Source organism: Monodelphis domestica, chromosome 8, assembly GCF_027887165.1.
Source record: "Monodelphis domestica isolate mMonDom1 chromosome 8, mMonDom1.pri, whole genome shotgun sequence".
Lineage (NCBI taxonomy): Eukaryota > Metazoa > Chordata > Mammalia > Didelphimorphia > Didelphidae > Monodelphis > Monodelphis domestica.
Window position 1 is genome coordinate 202,902,131 of NC_077234.1, and position 25,617 is coordinate 202,927,747.

General features: G+C 40.1%; 1 protein-coding gene across 1 annotated transcript in view; it reads left to right on the forward strand.

The window, feature by feature from the left end:
• Positions 1–5,969: 5,969 nt before the first annotated feature.
• Positions 5,970–25,617, forward strand: part of CRACDL (CRACD like) — a 127,727-nt gene continuing 108,079 nt past the window's right edge. Inside the window, exon 1 of the mRNA XM_007501100.3 lies at positions 5,970–6,343. Within this exon, the coding sequence (XP_007501162.3) occupies positions 6,270–6,343 (74 nt within the window). The 5' untranslated portion in view covers positions 5,970–6,269. The remainder of the gene's footprint in view (positions 6,344–25,617) is intronic.

Here is a 25,617-nt window from a genome sequence, read left to right on the forward strand (position 1 = left end):
GAATGAATTCTCAAGCTGCCAGGAAATGTGGAAAAGTTTACAATAATAATAATAATAATAACATCTAAAATTTATGTAACACTTTAGGTTTTATAAAGTGCTTCTTATTACATGATCTCATTTGATCTTTACAATTCTATGAGGTAGGTGCTAGTATTTCCCCCATATTACAACTGAAGAAACTAGGGCACAGAGAGAAAAAAATGATTCACTAAAAGGGTGTAATTATAAACAGGGTTGTGACTCAATTAAATAATTGCTCTCTTCCTTTCTGACCTCTTAAAAAGTATAAGGTGTTTTATAAGGTCCTGAACAACTGCCCTACACCTTTTATCCATAAAATATCCTATCCCGGTGAGATGGGACCAAGATGCTGGGGATGTATAGATGAAATGAAAAATGATGCCTGCCCGTAAGAATCTTCAATTTACAGATGGGACCCTTGAGGCACAGACAGGTTAGATTTGCCCAAGATTGTTCATTACTGTCTTTACTTTTTTCTTTCTGTAACTTTTCTCTTCATGACCTCGCTTGATAGTTCAATTATCATCTCTACATAAATGACTTCCAATCCCCATATCCATCCATGATCCCTCCTCTGAATTCCTCTTCAACTTCTCCACCAAGAATGTCCTGCTTAAGTCAATATGCCTGAAGTGCAACTTACCAGGTTCCCACTCTAAGCCTACCTCTTCTCCCAAATTCCCAATTGCTATTGACTCTACTTCCATCCTTCCAACCTTATTTTGGACCTCCTGCAGGTGTAAAATGTTAAAATGATCTTTGACTCTTTCCCCCTCTCCAACAACCCTCTTTCCTATCGGGTCCTGTCAATTCTACCTGCTCAATATTGATTATATCTCTCTGCTTCTCTCCACTCACTGGTACTACTACTCTGGTTCAGACCTTTGGTGACCAAACCTTTCTTGGACTATTATAACAACTTGTAGTAGATCTTACTGCTTCCTGGTTTTCCCTTTTCCTTCAAAGAGTTGCCCAAATAAGCTTCTTGATGCATAGCTTTGACCTTCCATTCTTACTCAAATAGGCCAGTAGTTATTTCTTTTTTAAAACCCTTCCCTTCTGTCTTAGAATCAATACTATGCATTGGTTCCAAGGTAGAAGAGCAGTAAGGGCTAGGCAGTGGGGGTTAAGTGACTTTACATAACTAGGAAGTGTCTGAGGTCACATTTAAACCCAGGTCCTCCTATCTCTAGCCCAAGTTCTCAATCCACTGAGCCACCTAGCTGCCCCTGAGGCCAATATTTATTCATGATTAATTGGTTGTCTTTTGTTTTGTTTGGGGTTTGTTTGGGGGTTTTTTGGTACTAAGGCATTTAAAGACTCTCCCTCTCCCCCAAGCCTCTGGTATTCTCCCTTCTTTTAAATATCCTAAGAATTAATTCCTCATCTGTGTCATAACTATGTCACCTCTAGCATAGATCTCCTCTGTGAATACTTGGTCTGCCCCAATTGTTCATCCTTTTTTTGTTTGTTTGTTTTCCTATCTTTTCCCAGGGTAGTCAGAAGAAAAAGAGAAAATGCTATACTTGAGTCAAAAAAGGCCTGAGTTCTAGTCATGATTGCCCTGATGCTCAGTTTCTCACTATAAAATTGGAATGGAAACAGATTTGAAAGAAAAATCTGTAAAAATTACAATTAAATGTCAATAATAAAATATTATATTTTAAGAGATTTATCATGATCATTAGAAATCAAGGAATAAAAGGGATACAAAATAAAGACCATGTGCCCATGGCTGATCAGCCAGTTCAAACGCCTGCCTTACCACCACCAAGCTCGGGACAAGAAATAAAGAGGCAGGACCCTCCACATCCCTGTCTAATATCCCCTGTCTACAGGAAGTACGTAATGACAGGAAGCTCCCGGGAAATGTAATTCTTTTTTAGGGTAACAGATTTTCAATTATACACACCTGATATAACATGTACCTGATGTACCCTGTAGCTGAGAAGTCCAAAATAAGTGTGAGCTGCTATTATGTTTTTATGACAGTAAGAATTGCCTACTTAATTAGGACCTAGCCTTTATCCATAAAAATGAAAACATTTGGCAGGGAAATAGAAAATCAAAACTTGCTTCCTAATCCCCAATTAAAAAAACAAATAACTCTTACTGCTTTGCTCCTTAATCATAATACTTCTTTTTTAAACCCTTAGCTTCCATCTTAGAATCAATACTATGCATTGATTGGTTTCAAGGCAGAAGAGCCGGTAAGGGCTAGGCAGTTGGGGTAAATGACTTGCCCAGGGTCACATAGCTAGGAAATATCTGAAGCCACATTTGAACCCACAATCCCCCCTTTTCCACACTTGGCTCTCAATCCACTGAGGCACCTACCTGCTAATTATAATACTTTTAAAAGACTGTTTGGAAACTTCCTTTTAGTAGTGTACATGTTGCCTAGAAACTCAGGGATTGTACCCTAATGTCAGACATTGGACTTTGGACAGGGTTAGAGCCACATGACATTAAGGATGCTGGGCCACAAGAGTTTTATCCTTTTGAAATGACAGATGCAATTAACATATAGAGGTCCTACCCACCACAGGAGCCTCTTAAATTTGATTTAATCCTGCTGTTACAGAGAATGTGGGATACATAAATGAATCAGACAAAAGATGATTATCTGTGCTTTGAGCTGGGATTCTGTCTACTACTTAACATCTGGCAAAGATAGGGGTAATTAGCCTGCGGGATTAAGGTCTGTTCTCCAAGAGTGAGAGTGAGAGATGAAGATGGCTGGAATTAACAGGGGTCTGAGTAAGAAGAGTTATTGGAAGGTTTCAAGAAGCCTTAACAGAAAATCTGGTGTGTTTGTAGGATTGTTATGGAAGGGTAGGGCTAGCAACTGGACTATGATTTCAGCAATTAGAACATCTGGGGAAGTAAAATCTCTCTACTGATGCATGTCTATACTGTCTCTGCATCTTAATAGTCATAGCAAATTGTTTAGACTGCTGAGAGATTAAATAATGTGTCCAGGGCCATTCAGTCAGTCAATAAGCATTTATTAGGGTAGCTAGGTAGCACAGTGGATAGAGCACCAGGCCACGAGTCAGGAGTACCTAGGTTGAAATCTGGTCTCAGAAAGTTTTGTCCTAGCTTTGTGACCCTGGGTAAATCATTTAACCCAAATTGCCTAGCCCTTACCACTCTTCTGTCTGTATTGATTTAGAATCTTTACATGTCTTAGAATTAATACTTAAATGTTTTGCATGATAATACATGATTGAATTGTTTGCCAGCTCTAGGAGTAGGAAGGGAAGAAAGGAGGGACAATTTGGATCACATAACTTCGGAAAACTTCTATGGAAATTTGTTATTAAAATAAAAAAATAATAGAATCAATATGTAGCATCAGTTCTAAGACAAAAGTAAGGTTTTTTACTTTTTAAAAGCATTTATTAAGCCTTTATTAGATGCCAGGAACTTTGTTATATGCCAGAAAAAGGAAATACAAGGTCCTGCCCTCAAAAAGCTCATATTCCTTTGGGGAAAACAATAAGCAAATAATTTCATAAATACACCATATATTTAGAGTAGATGGAAGGTAATCTCATAGAGAGAGCACCAGCAGTGGAGAGAAGGACCTCTCTGCATCCTTTGGCACTGTTGATTATCTTTTCCTTGGATATTCCCTTGTCTCTAGCTTTATGGGACATTATCTCCCTTTTCTTCTCCTACCTGTTAGATTTCTTCTTTTCCGTTTCCTTTGCTAAATCCTATTCCAGCTTAAACCCAGTTGTGTAAGTTCCATGGGCCTGTCCTGGCCCCTCTACTCTTCTTCCTCTTAAGTACTTTATTTGGTTGATCTCAACACCTCCCATCAATTTAGTTATTATCTCTGCCAATAATTCTCAGATCCACCTATCCTGCCTGCACTTCTCTGCTGACCTCTAATGTCCCATATTCTGTTGTCTTTCAGGCAACACTAAGTTGTCTCTTCCCTCCTCCCCCTCCAACTTCTCTACTACTATCAATGTCATTCTCAAATGTCATTGCAGTCTGAGTGATATTTTTACTCTACACTGTCTCTTACCTACCATACACAATGTGGTGCCAAGGCCTTTTGATTTCACCTTTGCAACATCTCTTATATTTGCCCATTTCCCTCCTTTTATATTGCCATCATTAGGTGACAGGATAGTTTTCCTATCATCCTCAGGATCAAGTACAAAATCCTCTGGTCTTGGACCCTTTGTAACCTAGCTCAATACTCACCTCTTCCATTTTCCACCTTCTCCCTCCCTCTAACATATTATTTGATCCAGCGACACTGGCCTCCTTGCTTTACCTCCAGTGGGACGCCCCATCTGTCAGCTGCAGGCATGTTCTTTGACTGTCCCCAATGCCAGAAATAGTCTTCTTCATTTCAGCCTACTGGCTACCCTCAAATCCCAACTAAAATCCCATATTCAAAAGAAAACCTTTCTCAACTATTAATTCTAGTGCCTTTCTACTTTCAAGATATTGGTCTGTCTTTATATATGTGTAAATCTTTGCTTGTTGTCTCCAGATTATGAGCTCCTTGAGGGTAAGGACTATCTTTTGGCCTTTTTTTTTTTTAATTTCAAGCACTTAGTGCAGTATCCTATATGTAGTAGGTACTTAATAAATGGTTATTATTGACTGAAGATTACTTTGGCAGCCAAATAGAAGAAGGATTAACCAGAAAACTATACCACTAGTCAAAGCATGAGGTTATAAAGTCTTGCACCAGGTTGGTTGATAGGTGTGTGAAGGAAAATACCTCCATCACTCAGCACCCTAGCAGTGGGTGTTACAGAGTAACGTCAAGGAGTACTCTGGTGTACTCTGGTGTCTGCGTAGCATCAGCATGCAATGTCTCCATGGAGGGAGGAACTAGGGGGGTTTAAACTGTGGAGCTTGGAAAGTTGAGGGGCTCTTGACTTCTGCTCTTGAACAGAGTCCCTGGGCTGACACTTCGTAGCTAGCATGGAGGGAACCACACTGGGCTGAAATCTGAGCTCTGATCTTATCTTAAAGGGAATCTCTCTCTCTCTCTCTCTCTCTCTCTCTCTCTCTCTCTCTCTCTCTCTCTCTCTCTCTCTCTCTCTCTCTCTCTCTCTCTCTCATTTTATTAATAAATGATTATAACTCTGGCCAGACCACCCTTTTATTTGTTACATAGGTGTGTAAGTAGAGAGAAGAAAACATATATGAGATGATCTGAGGGTAGAAATAAAACAACTTGGCAAAAGACTGAATATCTGGAGTGATATGAGAGAGGAATTGAGGATGCCAGCCTGGATGACTGGCTGGATGGTGCCACAACAATAATAGAAAAGGAAGGAACAGGAGGGGGAAGATTTGGGGGCAGGGGAAGTGGAGATTATGGGACCCAGCCTGGATGAATTGGTTCCAAAGCAGCCTGGATCCCTAGCCACTATTCCATGCTACCTTAAAAAAAAATACCAACAAAAAGCCTTGAGTATTTGTGGAAACATTGTGACAGGTAGTAGAAAAATGTACTCATTATATCAATCTGAAAAATGTATCAAAGCTAGAGAGAGAAATTGAAACTAAAGAATTGAGAAACAAATCTAAGAGCTTTATTCTATATTTTCACCAAGATTCCAGTTTATATACAGAGAGAAGAGAAGTGGGACTTTTGTGCGTTCTTTCTGGTAAATAGGAATGAGGAAGCAGGTGGAATGGAAGAACAGGCTGGGGAGCCTGGGAGATTCTCCTTTTCTGGATTTCCCCAGACATTCCTTCTTATTTCTTATTGGGATTAGCTCTAGATCAGACCTGGAATGTGACCTCGCCCATCACTGCCTTTCACAGTCACCTGCAGTGAGCCCAATAAAACAAAGCCCATGTTTGTTATAGTTCATGAATGGTAACTATGCCAATCAGAGCAGCTCCATGCTTAAGCAAGGAAGCGGCAGCCTGGAGAGCCGCTCTCTCTTTGGCCTTTGGGGCTCCGAATGAAATCAGGAAGTGCGGAGAGTGTTTACCAGGTAGATTCTGTTGCCAACACTCTTTCCCCAGGAGATCTCGCTGGGCTGGTCAAAAGCCCCATGGGCTGGGCTTGGCAGAGTCCACACTTCCTCGAGAGTGCTTGTAACCTGTGGGCGATGCTGGGCCTGACTGCCGAGCTTTCTGGAGGAGCCACCTGGAAGGAGGGCTCTCCATAAGCATGGCCTGCAGTGTGCCAGGAGCCCTCCTTGGCTGCTCGGGGCAAAGACGTAGGGAGGTACCCTCATCTGGTCTCTAGAAGGATGAAAGAGTTGGAGGCTTGGGCTGCAATCAGGAAGATGGCTACTTTTTACCAGTGCATCCGGGCTGACTCCAGGTTAGAGCTTGAGCTGGCACTTGGGAGCTTCTGGGGTGACCTTGGCCAAACAAAAGAAAAGAGCGGCTGGAGAGGGAGGGGCTGAGGAGGGGGTATTGGGGAGAGAGATGCCTCAGGACCCCGATCCAGGCGCTATGGAAGACTGCCTCCTCACCTAAGCAAACAGGGATCAAAAACTAGCTAGCTCTAGGCATCGTCCCCTGCCGGCTGTGCTTCAGGTATGGCTGACCACTCCAGAGAAGCCTGATTTAAGACCTCTAGATGCATCCTCTTACAGATACCCCGCCTGCCCCACCCCCACCCCCACTGCTTTTAATCCCTTGCTATGCAGAAATTCTGGAGAAAAATCATGAGATATTTCCCTGTATTATCTTTATAGGACAGATAAGCAGGCTAATCACTCAGCAGTTTTCAAAATGGAATCTGCTTTACAGTGGTTTGGATACAAAGATCTTTTTTGCAAATTATGATTCATAGCTCTAATATGTGTCCGCCTTAAACAGATAAAAGGACATTCAATTCTCCTTGCTCCAGAGGTTGCCTGGGCTGTTTAAAAGTGCACCCTCAAGTCTGGGAGGATGCGCTTTTTTTGCTTTGTTTGTTGCTTGGTTTGTGGTATTATTATTATCCTTGGAATAAAAAGTTATGTGTATTCCATGACAAAAGGTCATGTGTCCTACTACAGGGTTACTTCAGCCTGATATGAGTGAGCTCTTTACCTTACTGTACTTTGGTTGTGTGTATCCAGTATCCACTGAAATGGGGATCTGGCAAGTTTCCAGTGAATTAGATTAATGCAGATAGCCAAAAAGTTGTATTTCAACTCCCCCCCCCCCCAGTGGAAACGATCTAGCTTGGCAAGGTGATTAGATAATAATTATTATGACGATAAATAATTATAGTAGAGATAAAATCTATGGCAACAATTTTAATTGATGTTCCCATGCCAAATACTCATAAGCACAAGTTAAGTGTAATGAAAAACTTCAAAATTCAAAGAAGCCAAACAGAAGAAATCAAATTCATGGAGGAATAAAATGAGGCATGTGTCATCCCCATCATACTTTCTGCTGCTTAGAGTTGTGCAAGGAATGCTTTTAGTAAATTCATAGGAGATGAGCTTATTTCCTAATTCTTTATTCAACTATAGAAAGTAAGGATTTTTTTGTTCATCTGGGCAATAGTCCACCAAACATTAGACAAAAAAGAATAACAGCAGAATTTGTCCAGGACCTTTTCTATTTGAACTCTATCAAAATAAGATAGGAAAGGGGGCAGCTGGGTGGCTCAATGGATTGAGAGCCAGGCCTAGAGTTAGGAGGTCCTGGGTTCAAATCTGACCTCAGACACTTCCTAACTATATGATCCTGGGCAAGTCACTTAACCCCCATTGCCTAGCCCTTGCCATTCGTCTGCCTTGGAACCAATATGCAACACTGATTCTAAGACAGGAGATAAAGGTTTTTAATTTTTTAAAAAGATAGGAAGAATTATATTATATGTAATAGTAATAACTCATATTTGTATAGCTCTTAATGCTGTACAATGAGCTTTCTTATACCATTGTAATATCAGAAGTGCAATATTATCCCTGTTGTATAGATGAGGAAACTGAGGCATAGAAGGATTCAGTAGTTTGCCCCAAATCACACAGCTAATAAGTGACAGAACCATGACTTGATCCCATATCTCCAAGTTCATTACTATTACTACTACACGGTCCATATCAATTTCTTTTTCTTTTTAAAAAAAAAAATGCTTACCTTTGGTCACAGAATTAATACTAAGAATCAGTTCCCAGGCAGAAGAGAAGTAAGGACTAAACAACTGGGGTTAAGTGACTTGCCCAAGATCACACAGATAGGTAGTGTATGAGTGCAGAGTGGAACCCAGGACTTCGCATTCCCAGTCCTGACTCTCTTTCCACTGAGCCACCTAGCTGCCCCCTTATCCACGGATCCACCTAGCTGTCAGTTTCTTAGAATCATAATGTCAGATGTAGATTTAGAGCTTGAAATAACTATAGAAACTATCTAGTCTAAGTTCTTTACTTAAAGATGACATGAGTTTGTGTCTGGTCGTGGAAATTGTAGTTCTTTGTCTATGGAAATCAGAAAATCAAAATGGAAAAAAACCTATTACAAGCCATACCAAATATTGCTCTCTTCAAAGGATGACCATTTATTTCCTAAGGGTATACTGCATGTAGAGCTATATGATAGATGCTAAGGAGAATACAAAGATTAACAAACATGGCTCTTGTCCTCATAGGTTTTTATTCTAGCAGTGTATAATGTATAGTGAAGTAGAAGACAATGAATTATGTAGTCAGGAGACCTGTGTTCAAATTCTAGTTCTGTCACTCACTTGCCCTTAGAAGAATCATTTCACCCCTACAAGTCCCAATTTCCTCATCTGTACAATGGGGACAATAGTACTTGTGCAACCTACCAATCTTACACTAATGGTGTGAGGTGCTGGGAGAAATCCTTGGAGAAGTGGCATCCAATTAGGAGGATCAGAGGACAACTGAAGAAAGTATATCTGGGTTGGATTCTTCTACCCATTTTGGTAGAATTTTAATAACCTAAGAGGGAGATTTGGGGTGAGGGGGAAGAGAAGAATTCATTGTCTAAATCTCAGCTTATTTTGAATTTCTGAGTGTACAGAGTAGCAGTGTTATGTATTTTTATTAATAGATTTTAGAACATGCCATCAACCTACTGAAGAGAACAAAATTTGCATCTGGTGTGCTGTGGAAATGTCACATTGTATAGTATTCTAGATAAATTAAGCCACCAGGATTTGAAGTCATTTTTATGACATGCATACAGAACCTATTTTTAATGACAGTCTATTCCCTTATCTTATCAGTTGGGGGGGGAATTGTTAAAAGCCCCACCAGTACACAAATTCAGTTGCCCTTGCACATCAGGGCAACCCTCATTTCTGTAATAATTTACATAAATTTATTTTTTATATTTATGAAAACATTTCATCTTATAGTGAGATGGGCAATAAAGTGTTTATATCCTTGTCACCCCACACAAGAATTACAATGAAGCCCTTTTAAAAATTATTATGCAAATTTTACTCCCAAATTAGTTCTCCCATGTTCCAAGTTTTTGTATTTATTTTTGATCTAATGATCCTGTACAATCTCCAATAGATTGCTTCCCTAATTTATCCCCACTCCAGTAACCTGCAAATGTCTGAATCAATGCTTCTTAAATGTCAGCTACACAAGGAAATCATACCAAAAACTTATTAAGGTAAAACAAAATGTCTTTGAGTAAATAAAAATTGATGTGCAAATAAGAAAAGTTGTCTTCCAGCCTTAAAGCGAGGTGTATTTATGCATAGTTATACTAATATGCATGCCCTTGTTTATGTACATGTTAAGCAAAACAAATAGGTTCATTGCCTGAAAATGTATATACTTAAATCATTTCTCACTGACTTCAGAGGTTAATATGGTGGGGCAGCTAGGTAGCCCAATGGATATAGCGATGGGTTTGGAGTCAGGAGGCCCAGTCCCAGAAACTTCCTAGATGTGTGACCCTAAGCAAATCACTTAACCCCAATTGCTTAGCCTTTGTTGCTCTTCTATATTAGAACTGAAGCTAAAACAGAAGATAAAGCTAAAAAAAAAGTTAATGTGGTTCATGAGTAAATATCTTTTCTTTTTCCCAGCGGGCAGGGCATGGTGAAGGAAAAAGGAGACATGCCTATCATTAAGTTGTAGGAAGCCTCGATTATGGAAAGTTCCTCCACTAATGCAGCTTTCTAATTCACTTATAATTTATAGTGTTAGGAGATTGCTTGGAAATCTAAGAGTTGAAGTGATTTGCCCAATGCCTGTACATCTTGTATGTTTCAAAAGCCAGATTAATTCCACTCTATTCTGAAGCCAGCCCTCCCTACATCATGTCATGCCATCTTTCATTTGAACCAAACTGGTCCAAAGAGAGGTTGTATTTTTTCTTTCCAAATGTGTTTTTGTGTTTCTTTTAAAATGGTTTTATAATTAAAAAAACTTTATACAAGTATAGTTGTTTTTCTTTTCAAATAAATTTCTTTGAAGCACAGAGCTACATCCTTGGAAAACTGAACTATGCATCAGCACAATCTACATTTTCCTACATTTAAGGCATTGTTCAATTGTTCACTCATGTCCAGCTCTTCATGGCCCCATGGTCCAGAGCATGCCAGGCCTTTCTATCCTCCACCATCGCTCAAAGTCTGTCCAAGCTCATATTTGTTGCTTCCACGGCAGTATTCCTCCATCTCATCCTCTGCCATCTCCTTTTCCTTTTGAATTTCCCCTCAATCTTTCCCAACCTCAGGGCCTTTTCGAATGAGCATTGTCTTTTCATCATGTTGTGAAAAGTATTTAAGCTACATCCTCAGTAGTTGACCTTCCAGTCTGCCTTAATTTCTTTTAAGTATTGACTGATTTGACCTCCTTGCTGTCCAAAGGACTTTCCAAAGTCTTCTCCAGCCCCACAATTTGAAAGCGTGGATTCTATGGCACACAGCTTTCCTTGTGGTCTAACTTTCACAGCCATATGTTGCTACTGGAAAAACCATAGCTTTGATGCTACGGACCTTTGTCAACAAAATGATGTCTTTGTTTTGCAATATTCTGCCAGATTTGCCATAGGTTTCCTTCCAAGAAGCAAGTATCTTTCTAATTTTATGGCTGCAATTGAAATCTACAGTGATCTTTGAGCCCAACACCATAAAATCTGACATTGCTTCCATTTTTTCTCCCTCTATTGGCCAGGATGGGATGGGACCAGTGGTCATGATCTTAGGAGGCTTTGTTGTTGGTTTTTGTTAAGCATCAAGCCAGCTTTTACACTCCCCTCTTCCCCCCTCATCAAGAAGTTTGGTTCTTCACTTTCTGCCATCAGAGATACGTATCTACTACATGTCTGAGATGGTTGATATTTCTCCCAGCAACATTAATTCCAGCTTTTGATTTGTTCAACCTGACACTTTGCATGATATATTCTGCATAGAAGTCAAATAAATAAGGTGACTACATATAGCCTTTTTTTCCAGTCTTAAACCAATCAGTTATTCTATGTCAGGTTCCAACTGTTATTTCTTGACCCACTTTTGTACCTTTGCTCATTCAGTTCCCTCTGCTTTGAATGCCCCATCTCCCTGCCTCTGCAAATCTGAAGGCAGATTTGAACCCAGGACCTATCAATTCCAGGTCTAGCACTCTATCTGCTCTATATAGATATACCATCCATAGCTGCTCCCCATTCTCATAAGATGAGTTACTGAGTCCCAGAGAAGTCATGACTTGCCCAGGGTCACAAAGGGAGTAAGAGGCACACCTGGGGTTCAAAGTCAGGACCTCTAATTGGAAAGCCAGCGGCAATTTCACTGCTCCATGCTGCCTCCAAAGTTTGATTTTATAGGTAGCTGAAATGATTTGAAATTTTTTTATTTTTGTTTTTGCTATCATCCAACATCCTTTTTTCTGTTCCTCTTTAAAAGGAGAATATAGACAGCCTACATATATATAATTCTTCATAGAAATTCAGCCACCCCACCCCCCATATTATGAGACAGAGACAGAGAGAGACAGATACAGAGAGACAGAGAGAGACAGAGACAGTCAGAAAGGCAGAGACAGACAGGCAGAGGTAGAGACAGATAGAGACAGAGAGAGAGACAGAGAGAGAGAGAGACAGAGAGAGAGAGAGAGACAGAGAGAGAGACAGAGAGAGAGAGAGACAGAGAGAGAGAGAGACAGAGAGAGAGAGAGACAGAGAGACAGAGAGAGAGAGAGACAGAGAGAGAGAGAGAGAGAGAGAGAATGTACGTTCTAGAGAAGTAATAATATTGAGGCAGTCTTTGAAACTCAGATACAGGGTGTGTTCACTGTCGGCAGAACAAGGCTTTCATAAGCCCTTGCTACCATTCTAGCTATGAACCACAACTAACAATACAGCAATGTCTACGGGACTCTGTCACGCACAGTGATCAGCTAGGCTCTCTTGAGTAAAATCCAGTTTGGTCTCTGAAAGAAAACATATTTTACCTGTTTGTTCATGGACAGGTCAGGTGTGTCCGGGACTGTAAGAATTGAGCACAAGGAAGGTTTTTTTCTACATGGCACAATGAGAGGGCATGTGGAGAGGAAAGAGGAAGCTTGATAGTATCAAGATGGCACATTGCTTGGGACGGCCACACCTTGTTGAAGGTATTACAATTAGTGTGGCTATGGTCATAGTCTAAGAACAAAGAAGAAAGGGGACCTTTGCCTAGAGGTTTGTAAGAATGAAGGCAAAAAACTTTTTTCTGAAAAAAAAATAATGAAAGGGGCATCTAGGTGGCACAATGGATAGAGAGCCAGGCCTGGGGTCAAGAGGATTGGGGTTCAAATTTGGACTCAGACACTTGCTAGCTGACCCTGGGCAAGTCACTTAACCCCACTTGCCTAGCCCTCACCACTTTTGCCTTGGAACCAAAATACAGTATCCATTCTAAGGAAAAAGGTAAGGATTTTTAAAAATAAGTAAATAGTGAAGAGGGCAGCTAGGTGGCACAGTGGATAGAGATCCAGGCCTGGAGTCAGAAATACTTGAGTTCAAATCCCACTTCAGACACTTGGTACTGTGTGTCCCTGGGCAAATCATTTAACCCCAGTTGCCTTGCCTTTGCTGCTCTTCTGCGTTGGAGCCAATACTTAGTCCTGATTTTAAGAAAGAAGGTAAGGCTTTAAAACTAAAATCAAATAATCAGAGCTTTTGAACCAGGAGCAAAAAAGTGGGGGGAAAGGATGAGAAGACCTTTGGTACAGGTTCATATTCAAAGATGCTAAAGTGAAGTTAGAATTCTTCATTTGCTTTAATCTCTCTCTAGCCTTTGCCCTTCTGTATGAGGGTTGTTAGTCACTAAGGCAGAAAGTGAGGGCTTTAAAAAAATAAAAACAATGAAGGACTCTCTAATGTCCAAAGGTTTATAATTCCACTTGGAGAGTTAGATTCATCAAGGTGAGAAACACGACCCGTACACAGGGAGGGAGTGAAGGGATAACATAGAGATCTGAGCCCCTAGGAATGAGTTAGGAGAGTAAGAATAGTAGCTCCTGGGAGGAAGTCAGAAGAGGTAGCACCTGTGTTGAGCCTAGGGAATCTGAAAGGCAGAGATGAGGAAGGAGTGTTTTCCAGGCAGGGCAGATGGCTTGTGGGAATTGAGTCATAGAATCTCAGGCTTGTCAAGAACAAAATGGCGAGGTTACAAAGGGATAAATGTTAGTTGGATGTAAGGAAATACCTCCTAGCCATTAGAGCTATGCTAAATGGAAAGACACCAAGAAGGGAGATGGAATGCTAAGTTGGGGGAGGAAAATAGTCCAGTTTGACTGAAACACCGAGGGTATGAAAGGGAGTTTGGGAAAAGAGTTCATTGTTGACTTTTCACAGGTACATACCTTGTCTATCAAACGGAAATTATAAATTCCTTGAACGCTCATTTTCTACTTCTGTGTTTCTCTAAACATTCTAAAACAGATGTTAAACACCTTGTAAGTGTTCAATAAATAATGAAGGAAACATCTTTTAAAATCAGTTAATTAGGTAGATGTAAACAGCTGCAGCGATTAAACAATCTGGTGTTATAGGGGGCGGATTCCTAAATTCTGGCAATGACCAAAAGGTAATCATTGATTGCTAGGAGATCATGTGAGTTCTTTAAGAGCAAATCTATGCGAAGTAACTTCTAGTTATTCTGGTGGAGCAGCAAAATGTTACAGTTGTTTGTAATTAAATAAGGCTGTAACCAGAGTTTCCCATAACTTTATGGTTAGCAGATCAAAGTCAAACTGGAGAAAGACTGTCATGCAGGACTCTGTCCCCACTTCTATTCTGTTCAAAAATGTTTATCAGTGATTTAAAACCACAGAAGCCATAATTATCAAGTATACAACTGACATAGGCTGGAAAAAATGGCTAATACCCCAGATGATATATGGAATTGAAGTTCAGAGAGAACCTAATCAGCTAGACAAATGGAGCAAAACTGAGGTAGAAGCAATGCTGTATGGTAGAAAAAAGAAGCATTTCCCCCAACCTATATTGGAGAAAGGGTACTAGAAATGCCATACTTCACTCCTTAATTAATTGTGGACTTAGTTCCCTCCTTTTCCTTTCCCTCCAGCCTTTCCAGCAACCTTTTGTTGTCTTCTGCCAGTAGAATGTGAGTGCCACGAGAGCAAGGACTTGTATAGGTGTCCCTTCTGCATTTGGAGTTAGGGGCGAGATGCTCCAGCCATCTAGAAACTCCATAAAATTTTATGGCCCTTCCTTCCTACCAGAGAAGAAATCTGGAATCTTCCTTTTTCCTTTATGGGGTCTTTACAGTACCTTATTGAAAAATTTGAGTTAAGTATTTGGTCAATGTTGAGGTATCTCTACATTTCTCGCCTTTGGGTGCCAGTCTACTGGCTTTCATGTTCTGTTCACAAACTTTAAGTTTTTAATTATTTTAACTTTAGAAAAGAAATTGTGTATATTTATAGTATTAGAAGATAAAACATGTTATCAATCATATACTATACATATATTTGGTGCATTTCTGAGTTTCTAAACTATTTCTGTGTTTTCTGCTGGCCTTTGCATGTCATCTGCAGCTTCTGCAAGACTCCCCCCAATTTCCCATTTGATTTTTTATGCGGACCCATGATATATCTTGTCCATCCAATACCTGCTCAGGTCTCTGGCCTCATGAACTGAAGTTGAACAGAAAGAAAGACCAAGAGCCACAGGGAGAGGCGAAGAGGCTAATATATTTTATTCTTCTTAGCAGAATTGCATGCCTGCAAACCTTCTCTCCTAAGAAAGGAGCCTGCCCACCAGTCACAGAGCTAGCTGGCTTTTTATTGGCCAAACCCACCATAGTTCAAGGGGAAGGGGGTAACCGTCAATTCCTGGAGTAGACCTAGAGCCTTTAGATTTTCCCCATAACAGCTGTTTTAGCTGGAAAATCCCTGAGGTTGCTCCTGATCAACATCAACATTGCTTACTCTGGGAAAGTCCCTAAGACTACTTTCAGTCCAGTTTCAGTTGGAACAGTCTTGTCAGGGTGCAGATGGTGGTCCAGCCAGCATTCAGTTGGAGTTTCTTAAGCTTAGTTTATAGTAGCAAAGTATTGTTGTTATATCAAGGTTCCTTAGGATCAGGAACCCCTGGGGGGGGGGGGAATGAAAACTTAAGCAAATCTGTATGGCTAAGGTTATCATTTTTCATTTCTTTTTCACAATCAAGACCAGGAAATTGCAATGGGGAATGTCATGATGTGGAAGGGATACTTGTACTTGCTTTCTTGAATTTGTATTTCCAGGAGGCAGCTAGGTGGCTTAGAGAATACTGTAGAGTAGTGAGCCTGGCTGGAGTCAGGAAGACTTGAATTCAAATCCTCAGACACTTAGTAGCTGTGTGATTCTGGACAAGTCACTTAACCCTGTTGCTTCAATCTTTAAAGTGTGCTAGAGTAGAATATAGTAAACCACTCTAATATCTTTGCCAAGAAAATCCCAAACTAGGTCACAGAGTCGGACTTGAAACAAAAAATAAATGTGTATTCCCAGAGCTTAGTTCAGTTCCTTAATCTCATAATTTCATTTTTTTTCTTTTTTATTTCTTTTACTCCTGCCTGCCTTCCTGCCTCCCTGCCTGCCTGCCTGTCTTTGTCAATATATCTGTGTTTTAATGCTAGCTAAGCCATTACTGAATATGTGCTACTAGGCAAGTCATCCCACTAATCTGAGCTTCAATTTCCTACTCTGTGATAGATTGTTTCTTTTTTTTTTTTTATGCTTTCCAAGCCTTTATTTATTTTTTTTTTGGAAATTTTTATTTAATTTAATTTAGAACATTATTCCTTGCTTACAAGAATCATTCTTTCCCACCCCTCCCGCCACCCCTTCCTGTAGCCAATGCACAATTCCACTGGTTTTTACATGTGTCCTTGATCAAAACCTATTTCCATGTTATTGTGTGATGGATTATTTCTAAGATCCTTTCAAACTTTAAGATACTGTGATGATTCTTTCAAGATGAAAATTAATAGGAATAAGTATAAAGTTTTTACTTGGGTTTAAAGAATCAAGTACAAGCTTAATTTTAAAAATTGTTTTTTTAAGTTTAAAATTTTATTTGAAAAAGACTTCAGTTGACTCCCAAACTCAGTCTGAGTCAATAGTGTTTCAGATATATATATATAAAGCTTAACTAAATTAATAGAAGTATAGTACAAAGAAAACAAGCAAGGTAAAAATAAACATTTTTTAAATTTCTACTATTGGGCACTAGGAGAAGCCTTGGGAATATAAATAAAAGCAAAGAGGGTTCCTGCCTTCTATGAGCTGATAATCTATTTGGGAAAGGCTCCACATAAAAGGAAGCTGAAAAGCAGGGAGTAGAGAAAAGGGTATTAATTAGCAAGGGGCCTAGATAAAGAAAGACTTCCAAAGAAGTTCAAAATCAGTGTAGCTGGTGAGAAATAGTCCCATACAGACTCTGTCTGACAACTTCTATATTATTTTGATGAAGTTCTGGGCACCATGTTTTTAAGAAGAGCACATAATCCTCACAGAATGTATAGGAGTCTGGAAGTTATTTCCTAGTGTAAGAGAGGAATTTGCAAAAGGAAGAAATCAGATCCAGTGATGCAAGGAGCAACCCAGGCAGGGAAAGGACAAAAGGAAAAAACTTAAGGTTCCAGTGAGAGAACAGAAACTGTGAGAACTCAGAAACTGCCAGCTCAACTCACTTCTCCAGCTGAGAGCTTGAGAAGATCTCTGAGACTGGAGGTCCCTCTGGACAATCAACTGCTTCCCAGTGAACCCCTGAAATCTCTTACTAAGATCAAATATTGTAGACTGGACTTTGAAAGAAGCTATCTACTGAGAAAATCCTTTCCAAAGATTATTCTCCACCTCCCTCTCCCCAACTTGTCCTGAACTTCATTTTCTAAGTATATTAGATCAGGAGCAGGGACAAATCAGCAGCTGACTACTAAAAGAGGAGTTGAGGCTGAGAGCCTGGACCTTGGAGATTTGGGGGGAGGTCATTCTGCCAGTCCATAGGGATTCCTGCTACCCACTTTCCTCACCAAATACCTTCATCTCTCCTTTCCCTGAGTAATCCCTATTAAAGTGTTACTACTTACATCAGATCTGCCTAGTTTCTAACGCTGAGGAAGGGAACTGAAGATTTGGGGGAAACTATACCTCTCCCCAAAGAGGAGGGTTAGCTCAAACCCTAGAGATCCAACAGCTAGGTCCAAAGAGCAATCTTTTCCCCCAGGCTGAGGAATAACCTTAGGTATTAAGGGGAAGAAGTGGCAGTTGGGGTACTGGAAGGATCCAGAGGCAGGAAAGTCTATCCTGCCTCTCAACAATAGCTGAGACTAAGAAGGGAGACAGTGAGTCATTTCACTGAAGCTCTAAATTAACCTCCACCTTCCAGACCCACTCTCTCAGGAGACATACTCAGTCCCTCAAGGAGACAAAACCGGATTACCTTTCCCAAGGGGATGAAAGGGGACGATCAACCTCTTTCCCCTCTCATTCTTTCAACTCTCTCTCTCTCTCTCTCTCTCTCTCTCTCCAGTTCTCCAGTGTAGGTGGGTGTGATCCTTACTGGCATGATGTTTGAAGGAAATAATACTGTTTTAGGTAGGAAAAGAGAAGATTTAGGAAGTACAACAATCTCTAAACATTTGAAGAGCCAACATCTGGAAGAGGGATAAACCTTTTTTTATATTGATTTAGAGGGTAGAACTAGGACCAGTAAGCATATAGGATGAGATAGAACCTGGTTAACAAGAGAGCAAATAAGTAAAGTGGACAGAGCACTGGATTTGGAGGCAGAGCTTTGCCAATTTCTACCTTGTGATCTTAGGCAAGTCACTTACTTAATCTCTGGGGGCTTTAATTCTCTCTAAAAAGAGATGTTTGGAGGGGAAGAGAAGAAGAGATGCATTTATATAGCACCTACTGTATGCCAAGCACTGTGCTTTACAAATATCTCATTTGATCCTTACAACAATCCTGTAAGGTAGGGGCTATTATTATTCCTATTTTATGAGGGAACTGAAGTAGACAGAAGTTAAGTGACTTGTCCACTATCACATAGCTAGTAAATGTCTGAGACAAGATTTGAACTCAGCTCTTCTGACTCTAAGCCAAGTGCTATTTTCGTTGTACCACCCAGCTGCCTCTTCTATCCTCTAGCATCATTACTAGATCTAAATTGGTGATTCAGTAGTATTTCAGGTGAGCACAGTGTGATGAACATAATTAAAGAATGTAATTAAAGAGAAAATACTGGCACTCAGGCTGCCCTAGGCTGAGTACTCCAGGTTTTGGGGGGTTCTGGACATGGATTTATATGAAAATAGTAATGTAGGGGGGAAATGTTTCTTCTATTCATTTTGTCAGTTATTTCATCAATATAAGAAGGCCCTTATAAGGAAACTCCCTCTGCTAACACTGACTGATAATTCTTCTACAACTTACAGACTTAGATAGTTGCTTGGAGTAGTAAGAAGTTAATTGATTTCTCTAGGATCATAAGGCTCATCTGTGTTAAAAGGAATACTTGAACTCAGGTCTTCCTTACACTGATGCTGGCTCTCTATCCTTTACTACTCTACTCAGCCAAGTACTATTCCTCTTCATGGATTGGAGACATGGTTTTCGTGGAGTTCACTGATTCTTAAACTTTCTCTCCTTGGCCTGATTTACAGGTCATTTGTTTTTGACAGGTCAAGAAGAAATAGTTTAAGCTTCAACAGAAAATTCATTTTGAGAAGATTTTTTCTTCTATTTTTCAATCTTTTTATTTCTTTTTGTCTTCTGAAATGATTGGGAATTGTTTGCTCCATTCAGATATTCATGAAGTCTGTTACTTGGGCTAGATTTTCTACCTATTATTATAAATTACTTATTTTCTTTTCAAATCTTTACCTTCTACTAGGCAATGGGGGTTAAGTGACATGCCCAGGGTCACACAGCCAAGAAGTAGAAAGTGTAAGGACACTAGAAAGGTGGAGGAGTCGGGCCAGGTTATAGAGTTTTGGACACCAAACAGAGAATTTTGTAAGTGATCCGGAGAGCGATACGGTACCACTGGAGTTTACTGAATAGAGAGTGACACGTTCAGACTTGGATTTTAGGCAAATCACTTTGGCAGCTGAATAGAGGATAGATTGGAGTAAGGAAAGATTTGTGGTAGGCAGACTAACCACGAGGCTATTTAAATAGAACATGCCGGAGATGATGAAAACCTGTACCAGAATAGTGGCAATATAACTGGAGAGAAGGGGTTAGTATTCAAGGAGATATCAACACTTAGCAAAAGATTGGATATGAGGAATTGAGGGTGTTGCCCAGATTGCACATCTGTGTGACTGGAAGAAGATGGTACCTTCAACAGTAATAGGAAAACTGTATCTTCTTGGACATCCAGTTGGAGATGTCTAAAAGGCAATTGGAGGTCAGTAGAGAGGTTAGGGCAGGATAGGTAAATTTGAGAATCATCATCATAGAGATGATAATTAGATGCATCAAGATCACCAAGTGAAATAGTAGAGAGGGAGGAAATGGAAAATCCAGGACAGAGGAAGCTTGTGGGACACTTACCATTAGAGGGCATGAGATGGATGAAGATCGAGCAAAGGAAACTGTAAAAAGGTGGTAAGATAGGTAGGAGGAGATTCAGGAGAGAATGATGTCCTGAAAATGTAAAAGTGAAGAGGGTAATGAGCAGTCACAAAAGCTGTAGAGTAACCAAGAAGAATGAGGATGGAGAAAAGCTTTTGCATTTGAAATTGGGAGATCTTTGGAAGGCACTTTGTTATTTCACCCTGTTTGCCTCAGTTTCCTCATCTTTTAAAATGATTAGGAGAAGGAAATGGCAAACCACTCCAGTATCTTTGCCAAAAAAAAAAATTACAAACCCAAATGGGGTCACAATGAGCCTGAAAGGATTAAATATTTAGGAGGGCAGCCAGGTGGCTAAGTGGATAGTGCACCAGGCTGGGAGTCTGGGAGGCTTTCTCTCAAAAGCCTCAGGCGCTTCCTAGCTATGTAACCCGGGGCAAATCATTTAAGACCAATAGCCTAGCCCTTGGTATCATTGGTAACTTTAGAGATAGCCAGTTGGGTGTAATGATGAGGTCTAGCTTAGAGGTTTAAGAAGAGAAGGAGAAGAGAGAAAGTAGAGACATCTATTGTAAATTGCCTTTTCAAGGAATTTAGCTACAAATAGCAGCAGAGATATAGAATAATAACCAGCAGAGGGTACAGCAAGGTGGTTCAGTGGATAGAGAGCCAGGCCTAGAGATGGGGAAGGTCCTGGGTTCAAATGTGATCTCAGACATTTTCTAGCTATGTGACCCTGGGCAAGTCACTTAATCCCCATTGCCTAGCTCTTACCATTCTTCTGCCTTGGAACTGATACTTAGTATTGATTTTTTTTTACTCTTATCTTAAATTGATGCCAACTATTGGTTCCAAGGCAGAAGAGAAAGCAGTAAGGGCCAAGTAAGACAAAAGGTAAAGGTAAATTTGTAAAAGATCCTTCCATCCAAGGATGGAAGGATCAAATGAGGATTTTAGGAGACAAGATGGGGAGACGAGACCATGTTTGTTGGAAATAGAAAAGAAATCAATAGTCAGGGAAAATTTGAAAATAAGTTCAAGATTAAGAATGATAGGGAGGGGACAGCTGGGTGGTTCAATGGATTCAGAGTCAAGCCCAGAGACAAGAGGTCCTGGATTCAAATCTGGCCTCAGGCTGTGTGACCCTGGGCAAGTCCCCTTACCACTCTCCTGCTTTAGAAACAATACTCAGTATTGATTCTAAGATGGAAGATAAGGGTTTAAAAAAAAAAAGAATGATGGGGAGGGGGCCATCTATTGGAAGAGATCAGATGGAATGGGATCATTTATGCAGGTAGAGGGGTTTGCCTCAGCAGGAAATAGGGTCACCTGTCCATGTCAGACACACAAAGTCTTGTGTGTGAGGGATAAAGGAAGAGATAGACTAGCCAAGTCCTGTTTGGTCCTGCCCTCAATTACCTACTTGGGCTATTATTAATTTCTACCTCCTCTGGCACTTGGATTGTCTGGGTTCGGAGTACCAAAATGTTCAGGGATGTGTAGAGCAAGTCAGGTCAGAGAATCATGGACTTTGGCTTCCCTGGGATTCCCTGGTCCCAGCACTGATGACTTCTACAAGTAGATCCTTTCATAGACCACTAAGGGTTTCCATCCCTGCCTCCTCCTCTTCCCACCTCCCCAAGGTCTTCCTATTTGAGAGCTCTAGGCTTTCTGCTCCTGGCACAGAGCCCTGCAGGCTTCAAGGCCAGCTAGAACATCACAGCCAGAGAACTGTAGTCTTCCTGCCTCTCCATGCATCACCCTCAGAGTGCTGCCTGCTACAGCCCCATATCTGGGTCAGAGGTTGCTGAGTCTCCTGGAATTTCTGTCTGCTAACTTTGGGCCCCCTGTTTCCCAGGTCCAGAGCACTCCAGGACTACTTTGACAGGGTCCCAATTTATTTACCTATTGGCTCACCTTTTTTGCAAGTCCTGGACTAGATGAAAGTATTTAATATAATATCACTTTGGATTTCTTGGTCTGGTGCTATTTTAAAAAACCCAGAACCTTACCTTCCATCTTAGAATTAATACTCGGTATTGTTTCTAAGGCAGAGGAATGATAAGAGCTAGGAAATGGGGGTTAAGTGACTTGCCCAAGATCACACAGCTAGGAGGTGTGTGAGACCAGATTTTGGTGCTATTTTTTTTTAACTTTGCTGAAGTAAGTGTGTTAGAGCTAGGATCTTCTGTGATCCGTCATAACTAAGAGTGATGGCATACCTTTTTGAACTGAAAAGAGACAATTAACCCAAAGGTGCTTTTAGTTCAATCTGTGGCTATTTGGAAAGGTAATTGAATTATTGCATTTTTTTCTTTTCATAGTTGGCACCTTCGTTCTTCTGCCTATGGGCAATATCTTCCAAGTATACGTTCTCTCTGATTTAGGCTGTGAAGTACAATCTTTAATTCTACAAGATTGTGACCAGCACTTTTAGAAGACATGCATGATATTAATGTTTCTTCTGAAAAATTCTGTTGGTCAACAAAGTTTTATTGGGCATGAACTATGTGCAAGCCTGTGCTAGGTTTTGCATTGGTTAATAATTAAACCTTGCCGGCAATAAAATGTGAAGACGCCACCCACTAATAAACTTGAGAGTTTAATTAGTTAAAGACATTTTTGAAGCAGAAGGTATTGTTCCTGTATTATTTTCAGAAATCTACAGAATGGGAGCAATTAGGTGGCTCAGTAGATAAAGAAGCAGGCTTAAAGATGGGAAGTCCTGGGTTAAAATCTGGCCTCAGGCATGTTTTAGCTGTGTCACCCTGGACAAGTCACTTAACCCCAGTTTCCTACTCATTACTGTTCTTCTGCTTTGGAACCAATATTTAGTATTAGGAAAGAAAGAAAGAAAGAAAGAAAGAAAGAAAGAAAGAAAGAAAGAAAGAAAGAAAGAAAGAAAGAAAGAAAGAAAGAAAGAAAGAAAGAAAGAAAGAAAGAAAGAAAGAAAGAAAGAAAGAAAGAAAGAAAGAAAGAAAGAAAGAAAGAAAGAAAGAAAAAAATCGACATTATACAGATAACCAGTCTTACTTATTGTGGCGAGTTAGTTAAAGATGCTTCCTTGAACTCAAGGATAATGTGATTATAAGCCCAAATAAAGACCTTGGCCCTTTTGCCAACGAAGAGAACCCAGCTCTGACAACCTGTTCTTTGTCAGTTAAAGTTCCTCCCTTCCCCTCACCTCTCATTCCTAAGTCTTTGGTTCAGAAAAAGACAGAAGGTTTAGTGATTAAGCAATACAATGGGTTAATAGTAGTTAGCAGTCTAATGTTGTTGTTTAGTAATTTTCAGTCATGTCTTACTCTTCATGATCTCATTTGGGGTTTTCTTGACAAGATACTGAAGTGGTTTGCCACTTCCTTCTTCATCTTATTTTACAGATGAGGAAACTGAGGTAAACAGGATTAAGTGACTTGCCCAAGCTAATAAGTGTCTGAGGAAAATTTTGAACTCAGGTCTTCCTGACGCAAAGTCCAGCACTCTATCCACGGTGCCACCTAGGAATAGAAGGCAATAATTCTCATCTATTTTCTACTGATATGGTGGTTGATTTTTTTTCCAAGTTAAGAAAACTTCATGTAGATATCTGTTATGTTTTTTTTTTCTTTTCTGCTTCAGATATGTTAGTTTCATTGGTGTAGCGACCCCTCCAGACTGAAACTTCCACTACTGGTGAGGATGGCCAACCATTCTGAAATTTTTAGACGTAGAGATTTGTCTGGTCATACACCTACTATCTGTCTGAGGGAGGACTTGAACCCAAGTTCAAAGTCTCAGAGGCCAGATCTCTATCCTTGCTGCCTCTACCATCTTTAATAATATACTTAATGATCATCCTGAATCATATAATTTCCAGCAGATCAATACTCAACAAAAATCGACATTAGGTCGAGCTGATGGAATGGATAGAACTTTGGATTTAAAAGTCAGGAGACCTAGATCTTATTTCTTAGTTTGCTTTTATCTGACGAAGTGACCTTCTGTCAGTCACTTCATTTTTGGAGTCCTCAGTTTCCTCATCTATAAAGTAAAGGAGTAGTACAAGATGTACTCAAATGTCCTTTCCATCTCTGTGATTCTTATGGTTAATGAAAAACCATGCTTCAGGAAAAGAACAATATTCGTCTTTGACTAGATTGAGACCTCATTCGTAACTAACACAGAATATGCCTCTGATTTTCACCTTTTCCTAAACTAAGCTGTTCTCTACCTTAACAATTTTTTTTAGTTTTTTGGGGCTGCATTTGGAAAATCTGATCATAGGTGGTCTTTTTTTTGCAATACATTATTACACTTTAATAACATATCAACCCATTCATATACATCATTTTTTTAACCCTAATCTTTTACCTTAGTATCAATTCTAAGGCAGAAGAATGGCAAGGGCTAGGCACTCAGGGTCCCAAAGCTAGGAAGTATCTGAGGTCAGATTTGAATACAGGTCCTCTAGACTCCAGGCCTGGTGCCCTATCCACTGTGCCACCTAGCTGTTCCCCCTGCCCTGTCTCCCTTCAATACATCATTTTAAAATTGATGTCAAACTCTGTTGACATTTACCTGTATATGGGTGTGAGTCTTAATGAGATTTTTCCCAAAAATGTTTTATAGTACCATTGTTCAAAATTTGAGTAATTTCCATTGTACAGATCTTTTCATTAAGAAGCTCTTATTTTACATCTTAGAATCAATACTGTGTATCAGTTCCAAGGCAGAAGAGCAGTAAAGGCTAGGCATTGGGGGTTAAGTGACTTACCCAGGGTCATACAGCTACAAAGTGCCTGAGGCCAGATTTGAACCCAGAAATTCCTATCTCTAAGTCTGGCTCTCAATCCATTGAGCCAACTAACTGTCCCCAGAGTTAGTGAAAATCTTAAGTAAGTTTTTTTCCCCCCCTGTGGATCACAGCTCCCAAGAAATTCAATTTGACTTTGTATTTTTTAACTAGATTAACTTTTTACTCAAATCTCTCAGATTGCTCTCATCAATGCAATGTACATAACCAAAGGTGAGGAAATGTTCTTGGGTAATCTGCCTGGCAATTTGATTCATGGTAATGCCATGCTCCTTCCTGTAAGTCTGCCATCACTAGTCAGGAGGGTTCCCATGGCATATGCAGGTGATGCTGCACCATCTACTCTCTGCTTGTCTAAAATGTTTGGATCCATTGTAGGTTTCCGAAAAACAACTTCTGCTGTGGATGAATGATGAATATTACTCAGACAGACACACAAACCAAAGATGTTCTTTATTCTGATTGGTCATTCCTTCTTCGTAAACTCCGGGGGGTTGATTGAATCAATATCTATTGATAAATTGATTATAATTATAACATTAATTTGTAGTCATCAATGAGCCAACATCAACAGTTAATCAATAAGCACTTACTGGGAAAGCTAGGTAGTATGGTAGATAGAGCACCAGTTCTGCAGTAGGGAAGGACCTGGGTTCAAATCCAGCCTCAGACAGTTCCTAGCTATGTGATCCTTATAATAAAGAAGCAAAAATCTCTCTCTCTTCGTGTCTCTATCACACCCTGGGCAGTCACTTAACCCCGATTACCTAGTCTTTGCTGCTTTTTTGT